The 9,073-nt window shown below is 31.9% G+C and overlaps 1 protein-coding gene across 1 annotated transcript in view; it reads right to left on the bottom strand.

Moving 5' to 3' along the window:
• Positions 1-2,049: 2,049 nt before the first annotated feature.
• Positions 2,050-9,073, bottom strand: part of LOC143251991 (signal recognition particle 14 kDa protein-like) — a 30,405-nt gene continuing 23,381 nt past the window's right edge. Inside the window, 2 exon segments of the mRNA XM_076503461.1 lie at positions 2,050-3,190; positions 5,354-5,386. Of these exon segments, the coding sequence (XP_076359576.1) occupies positions 3,101-3,190; positions 5,354-5,386 (123 nt within the window). The 3' untranslated portion in view covers positions 2,050-3,100.

Genomic DNA, 9,073 nt, shown 5'->3' with positions numbered 1-9,073 from the left:
AAACTTAAATATTTTCTTATTCTGCAAGAAACCTTTTAACATTTATTGTATTTTTTTACTCAGACCATACTTCCATCTGAATAAATATTTAACTGCCCATCCAAACTGCTGTCATTTTTGGAAGTAAAGTAATATTTTCATGTGCACATGCAAGGTAAAGGATAAATTCAATCAATACTTACTGTAACCCACAGATAAATTACAGGTCAAAAGATGTATTATTTATATACTGTTAAAAAATAGGTAGTTAACTCTGACATGAATCAATTGCAGCATTAAAATGACTACTTTACCCTTTATATCTGATTGAAAAACCAGTAACAGTGATTCATAGCTCTGAATTTTAATAAATCCATAGTAATTGTTTTTTTTTTTTTTTGATAAAGCAATCGTGATAATTTAAGAGATGAAAATCTCTCAGCTTTCTGAACTTCAATTAAACAGCAAGTTGAAGAACGATTTGATTGAATAATGCAAAAAGAAAACTTATTTTTCACTAATGGAAGTTTGTTAAAACTCGTTTATTCCAAACAATTACAGTCAAGTACTTTAAAAAATTCATTCAAATTACTCTTCTTGTGGTAGAAATCACAATTATTTTAAGCCAGAATTTCATTAATTCTAGTTTAAATATTGTACAAAAGTTATTTTTAATGTAATTCTAATATTTAAAGCAAGTGTGATACTGACTGTGTTACTTCAGCTAAAGAAAGGAAGACTTTACAACTGTTAACAATTATGGAGGAATTTTATTTCTTAATGTGCAATATTTATAACTATAGCAAAGCTGCATATTTAAGAATCCTGTGTGCAGTTTCCATTTTCAAACATAACTGATGTACAACATACAAACAGTGCATTGTATATGCTTGGTATCAATACAGGATTTGAACTGGTAACTAAAATCTTAAAAAAAGAAAATTGTAAATATGATTTTTGATACCGTAAATTCAAAGGTTTTTATCACAAGATATGTCTTTGGTTGTCTAAACCCATTGTTCCCATATCCTCCATTTTTATTGCTGACAAGCTACACCACTATATTTCCCTCAGTTTTATGAAAAACAGTCTACAAAGTGAGAAATATGCCAACTTGTCAACACTGATCAGCAACAGGCTTTGAAACAGATCTATTACTATTGTTGGAATGAGACTGTTAGCACAAAATATGTTTTACTCATTTGGCAGAAATCTAAACTAAAGTAGATGTGGATGTTTCAAAATTCTATTTAAATACTTTCTTTTCTTCAGACTCATTGTTTGTTTTGGAATTTCGCACAAAGCTACTCGAGAGCTATCTGTGCTAGCCGTCCCTAATTTAGCAGTGTAAGACTAGAGGGAAGGCAGCTAGTCATCACCACCCATTGCCAACTCTTGGGCTACTCTTTTACCAACGAATAGTGGGATTGACTGTCACATTATACACCCCCACGACTGGGAGGGCGAGCATGTTTAGCGCGACGCGGGCGCGAACCCGCGACCCTTGGATTACGAGTCGCACGCCTTACACGCTTGGCCATGCCAGGCCCTTCAGACTCATACTGCTGGAAACTGGGTTTTGATAATTGTGGTGGGTAGAACACAGCCCATTGTGTAGCTTTGTGCTTAATTCCAAAAAATCACCATTAGTTATTGCTTAAAATTTGCTAATAACTAGAGAGAGAGAGAAATGCAAATCCAAGTTATAATGATAGTTTTAGGATATTCATTCTGACTACTGTGTATGAAATTTGAAATACCTTTTATGAAAGACAACCCATCAGCTTTTACTTAATAACTGATCTAAGCTGGGGACAGTCAAGGCTATAAGTAGAAGATTATGGTGAGGGTTATTATTTTCCCTGTTTTCTTATTAGTTTATTCTTTCAGAAGTAAAACATATGAAGTTCTAAGTAAATGGATCCAATTTTACTTATAATAATCAGTCCCTGTAATGAATAAAACTTACAACTGTACCAACTCAAAACAAACAAGATCATTCAGAACAAACATTAAGTATTATTTAAACATGTGTTATCATAAAAGAAAATTTACAAAATAAACACCATGTTGAAATATGAAGGTTTTATTGAATCACAAAGTTTCCAGTTTTTAGTAGTGGAATTGTAAAAGTAAATACAGAAAATATTTGAAACCATGAGGAGATACACCACAATATAAATGTTGTGCAGCAATATGAGTGTGAAGTTTTGCTTTTTTGGCATGGTGGTTTATCTGTTTTATGTTCAGCAACCAGTGAAGTACAAGTTGAGCTACTGTTCTATTGGCAAGTTCAAGTAATGTGTTCTATAAATACCATTTGGTTACATGCTAGATGAAGCTTTATCTCTGGCCAGAACACATTATTTGGAAAGCATTTCAAGTCTGTAGCAATCTGTCTGAGAGTCCAACATCATAGTAAAGCTTTTATGCAAACTCTGAGCTACTGACAATTCTCTACGTTTTTAGGCCGTGGCATGACAGTAAAATTTAATATATAAATACTGTTTTTATGAAGGTTTATATGTGTAATGCTACTGATTTGATTTCTTCTAGCATATATTGGTATAATACATTAGCTCCTTGCTAGCTTATTTCTATATAGTTAAGACACTGGATGGGATACTGTGAGAGTTATTTCAGACCCTAAATTAGATCAGTGTTCATTAAAGTAGAACCCTTATATCGCTTTTTAATTTTCATAACATATGACTTTAGACAGTTATTCAGTTTCCAAATACATGAAGAGAGGGTCAAATGATGACTGGAAGATGTATTTATATAAAATATATTTTGTAAAGAGTTCTGTAAACACTAATAAATTTCTTGTATACCATTAGAAAACTTGAAAGTTTTACCCAGAGATACTAAGGTAAAAATAAGAGAACATTTTTATTATCTTTTATTTGTAGATATTTACAACATAAACAGAAATAAACATTATTTTCCTTTTTAATGTTATAGAGAACAATACTGCTAAAATGAAGTCAAAATGTAGTTTGCTTTCTTTTAGAAATGGTGCCTAAATAGAAGTAATTCTCTATTGAATCATTGACAACCTCTGAAGCTATTTTCATGAAACAAAAAATCAAAGTGATGTAAGATAAAAGATTTAAGTTATTTATTGGGTGGCTTTTGATTTAATTGAAGTTTTCTTCTTATCTTTTTTCTTCAACCCATCCATGTTGCCCTTCAAAAGACTGGCATATGCCTGAAAAAAACATTAGTGTATATACATAATTAAAATGTGCATTGTATTCAAGCTATTTAGAGTTATCAGTTATAGATATATACAATACTATCTATTACAGTATGGTAGGATTTACAATAAATGAATTTACCTTCAATTTAAAAACAATGCTAAAGGTTCATGAAACTTTTAAAGTAAATTTCAACTACAAGAAATCACACAGGTCTTTAAAGAAAGTTATTCATTTCTTACTGGGAACATGTCCATGAAGTACTGAACTTCTTTTACAGGTCAGTGAAACCAACTTTATACAAGTTGGTAGACTACATAGGGATATTATAGTTCCTGATATTTAACTTAGAACCAAAAAATGCACTCTGATAAAGGACTTATCTGTCAAACTCAAACAGCAAAAAATAATACTAAAAGGATTTACCTCTCAATAATGTGCAGCTATAAAGATTTGGAAATAAGTAAAATTGGGCAAACTATGCTCCTCTTGCACAAAATAGGTGTTCAAATCTGGTAGGTACCATACATTACAGTGTCAGCTAAGTTTTGTTAGGCCATCCTTGGCCATCACTTTATATAGAAGTCATTAAAACCATGGAGAAAATGGCTTTATAGAGCTGGGGAACCAGATTTTTTATTGCACAAGATGTATGGCCACTAATATGTTTTTTGCTTGTGCAAGATCTTTGATTGGGGTAGGGATATTTACTTTTTCATAGCCTAGAAAATAATATAAACTTTACCATATTGGTGAGCAATTCAGATTCCAGATACAATGCAACTTTAAATTAAGTATTAAAAAGGAGTCTTGGAAAGCTTTATTTTGGAAGCAATCCACCAAACACATCTTCCATGACTCACAGACTGGGTGTTAAAAGAAACAAACAAAAAAAAAGCCATAGAATGGGGGGGGGGCAAAGAATAAAAAATAACTTCATAAAAACTACTGACAACAATAATATGTCCAGTTTTCAATTAAAATTTACAATATGTAAAGTAATACTAGTACATCTATAAGAATAAATACAGTAGACTCACTATAGTTTAGAAAGTTGATCAAAGTTTCTTCACTCTATTTTAAAGTCTGTTTACTTTTAGTAGCACAATGAAGTACATATATCAAAACACCCTAAAAACTAAAAATCATTTGAACTGCACATGAAACATAACATCTTAGAAAAATAAACCATGGACTATGAGAACACTGCCCATAATTTTAGAAAGAAATAATGAGATCACCAGCAAAGAATCATCTAGTTGATAGTACACTACATTATTATTAATTGAAGAAAGTCAAATTAATGAAATTAACAAATACAATTTAAATTTTTAGTGTTCAGAGAAATTATGTACAATTGTTTCCTTTAATATAAAGAGCATTTCAGAAAATGACCTAAAACAGTGAACACTTTATATTTAGTGTTATTTCATGTATATCAAAGACAGCTAAGAGCTAACAGAAAAATGTGATGTACACAATTTTAAGGGTCTTTTTTTTTTCTAATTGTAATGATGGTTAACATAGAAACAAACCATTGTGACATTTTTTTTAAAGCAAGGGATAAAACACAAAGCCGAGTACAGTAATAATGGTTCAGATGATATGTCAAATCATAAATAGTTTATCCTTTTAAATGATTTACAAAAGCTTGAGAATGGATATTAAATGACCCAAATCTAAAAAGTAGTTTGTCTACTCCTGAGGTATCTTTAGGAGTTACAAGAATACAGAATAATAAAAAAACAACCTCAGAGAGACTCATTTGTCCTACTGTTTTGTATCTGCAGTGGCTATGATTTATAACTTTGAATAAAACTATGGATTAAGGTTCATCAAAACCTGAAACCTTGATAAAATACCAAACTTTAAGAGCCTGCCATACTTGCAGGTGCCTTCTCAGCACAACCAGCAAAATCAGTAGTAAAACTTTACAGGATGTTTATTTAACCAAACATCTAGTAAAACAGGGAAATATGTATCAAAGTTTTGTCAGATGTTCTATGCTAAGCCATTTTCTTTTGTATGCCACTGATAAACATTAGGAGTATGCAGGAACTGTATAAATTAAAGTGACAGAAAATAACCATTCACAAATATTTAAACCCTTAACATGATGTACTGTAATAATACTACAGACAAAACATTGACCAGAGTATGAAATTAAAACTTACCACTTGAAATCTGTTCACATCTTTAGCATTAATCTGAAAAAACAACAAAAACACAGAGACTTTGGGTAAGTAAAGTAAAAAACTACAACTCAAACATAACAAATCAAACAAAACTATTATTTCATAAATGATAAAAAAAGTTTATTTTATAGCATAGGCATTCTCATATGTAAGTATAAACAGCAAGAAAGATGGCACTCAGTTCAAGTGCCAGTATCATGAATGTTCTCAGGTGAATGTTAAATTGAATCATGAAATATACATATAAAAAATACTATTCTTACAGACTTTAAAAAATGTGCATAATTAGTTGTATTACACAAGAACTGTGAAATGTTACCAAGTACTATTTTTTCTTTATTTTTTGAAAATTTCAATCATTAGTGCATGATGTACCCATGTTATTGGACTTGTTTTACATTTAGAAGACTGAAGACATTTCTATATTCATGTAATAGTATTAACTGAGAAAAGGCTGATTATAGTGTTGTATGAGGCTGTTCTAGTTAGCATAAACTTTTAACTTTGGTTTCTTATTATCATTTCAGCTGTGGCCTATTCACTATAATTTTATGACAAATTACTAATTTTAAGAATTGTTGCTTTGGCAATGTTGTGAAATCATCTAAAAGCTACTGTAGTTGAATGCTACAATGTTTGTATTCATTCACAAGTTGTCAAAAATTATGTCTATACTGTAGATTATTTTGAAATGTTCTTTTTCAGATGAAGTTTACATTATTAAAAATGTATGGAAAACCAGTTTTAGTTACAGTCAGGATTGTATAGTATGGTTCTCCCAGTTATAGTGACAAGTGAAATGTGTTTCAGAAGTAAATAAGTAATTTAAATTTATTTCAATTCTAAAAAACATAAAATTTAAATTAGACAGTTTTACCTTTTAATCACTAAAATATGAATAAAAGGTATTGAAATAAAGGAGAAAATCCTTGTGTAATTAGACCAACTAGATCACCAATAGGTGAGTTCTTAAGCAGGAAAACAATAATCTAAAACAAGTGACCAATGATCAATCAGAGGTTGAGGAGAATCCAGAACCAGAATCAAAGTCAATGGACTGGATATATAGAAGAAATGAGTGAAGCAGACCACCATCATAAGAGATTATACCAAATAAGGACACTAAGAAAAAAGCATTCTTCTTAGCAGGGTACCTCAGTGTACTAAACTCCCTTTAATTAATTAATACGAGGCAGTATGTAAGTACCTGTGAAGTCATGCACATTTTCAGATGTAGTCACAAGTGGTGGCATAACAACTATGCAAAGTCAGATTCTAATGTGTTATCCTGAACCTCAGAGAAGAAGATCAATAATGCCTAATGACTAGACATGCTTTGAGAGCTAAGACCCCCCATCATTCTCATCTGTAATGGCTGGCCAATTCATAAAACCAGCTTAGTCAATGGACACTCATGAAAATTCAAAATTAACATAAGATGGACTTGACAACTTACTCTCATACAGTGCAATGAAAATACCAAATAAAGTTAAAAGATGCAAGTAAGACTAAAGTGTTCATCATGGTTGTAGCTACAAGACTAAAGAAAATGGGTATCTTGTATCTAATGCCTCAAATGCTACACAAGGACATGTACAGGGAGATGGGAAAGGTAGAAAATAGTTGGTTTGATGTTTTATGGTGCAAAGCAGCTAGGCTATCTGTACCAAAACTCCAGTAAAAAGTTAATTAAACTAAAATTGTTAAAATTCATAAAAGGAAATTTAGATAAAGCAAGTCAAAGTTTAATTTTTGAATTAAAAACATAAATAACATTAAATCCAATTTTCACATCTAGCCTACAGCAGTAAGAGAAAAACCACAGTAATACAAGTTTTAAAAGACTTGTAGCAACATTTTAATTATTATAACTCACCAGGATGACTAACGGGTAGCTCAAACAGCAGCGTTAGTCACCTGAAGTTGGCCTTTCCAGTCCTGGTTTCGAGTTATTTGACATTATGGCCATTTTCTAATTTTGAATCGAACTAGATGTACTCTGATTCTTTAAAGGGAATCGCATTAAAAAAGGTCTAATGTTGAGAAAATCTAACACTGGTACTTGGTTGACCCTAGCCCAAGTGGACCAGCCAAATGACCCAAGGGGGGCCACCAAAAGGCTGCCTATCTACAGGAATTCAAGGCCAAAGTGGTGTGTTAGGGTTGGACCCCTCAACCTCCAGGATCCTCTCCTCCCCTTCACAGGTCACCATGCATGGCAAACAGGTGAGTGGATGTTTAGATCCCATAGGAGGTAAACTGAAAGAACAGAACCTTCCCTTGGGAGGTCCCCTCACTATGTACAGAAATCCACACTGAGGGGGTAGAAGATGAGACATCATCAGCCACCAGATGATATAATCTTCTGAAGAAGCACACAGATAAAGGCTAAAATTTGTATAGGACAATTACAGGGGTACATATAACATGCAAGAGACACAACAGGACAAATCCATTAAAACACAGAATCTCACACTGGTCTTTTTCTTCTGGAAATTGAATACCTCAATGCCAAAAGAGGTATTGGTCAGTATTGTTATACCAGGATTACTAAAGTCATAGACACAAATGGCAACAGGTAACACTTAAATTTGCTTGCTTGAGATCCCATCTGGTTTGAAGCATTACAATGAAGGCATACAGAATCCTGATGTTAATAGAGAACAATGTGATGTAAGTAAGATTTCAACAATGTATTTGAATTTGTTCACAAGTTAACCTCTAGGATCTTCTCTGAAGGGTACCATTTACCAGAATCAGTTTTGTATGGGGCTGCAATTCTTTACAAGTGTCTGTTACTTTTTGGCAATAAATTTCAACAAAAAACAGACATTACATGATCCACTTGTTTTAAAATAATACATTCAAAACAAGTCAAATAAATGTACAAAACTTTCTTTATATTACTTGTTATAAGTTATATCCAGAGCTTTAAATAGTCTTTTTTCCTTAAAGTCCACACAGACAGGTTAAATAACTTCAGAACACCCTTTGACAAGACAAATTATTCTCCTTTACTTTGTTATTACAATACAAGGGTATAATACTCACTTTAAATCGCCACTATAACTGTTGGCTACCACAGTTGTATTGAAAGCTTTAAAATAATTGTTTCTTTTTGTTGAAAACCCATACAGGTTTGTTCAATTACTTTAGAACGCAACTGACATGTTATTATTCTCTACTCTGTTGTTACAATACAACAACCATTATATGCTCTTTATGGCAAAATTCACAATAATGCAGTTTACCTATTATTTCACATTCACTAACTTACTTTTTTGAACTAACTCAGTTGCCTATGTATACATAAAACTATAGTGCCCATTTATGGTCTTTTTTTTTTTGGAAATTGAATATATCAACACCAGATGTCTATATAATTGTAAAAGGAGTATTGATCCGTATATTGATACCTAGATTACCATACACAACAGTCATAGACCCAAATGGTAACAGGGAAAAATTTACTTGCTGGAGCTCCAATATGGTTTGAAACACATCACAATGAAATACCCAACAACTTTCTACAAACAGTAAGATATTATTATGTAAAAATAATATCTTAACTCTTTAACTGGGAGAGATGATTTAATTTGGCTTCCACATGTTGTGCTTCTCCTGGTAAAGACGAATTAACTTGTCCTGATGTTGTTTGACCCTATTTGTAAATGGGGAGGCCATTTTATCTCATCTGAG

Source organism: Tachypleus tridentatus, chromosome 6 (genome assembly GCF_004210375.1).
Source record: "Tachypleus tridentatus isolate NWPU-2018 chromosome 6, ASM421037v1, whole genome shotgun sequence".
Taxonomy (NCBI): domain Eukaryota; kingdom Metazoa; phylum Arthropoda; class Merostomata; order Xiphosura; family Limulidae; genus Tachypleus; species Tachypleus tridentatus.
Note: the sequence above shows the minus strand (reverse complement) of the source record. Positions and strands in the feature narration are given on the sequence as shown.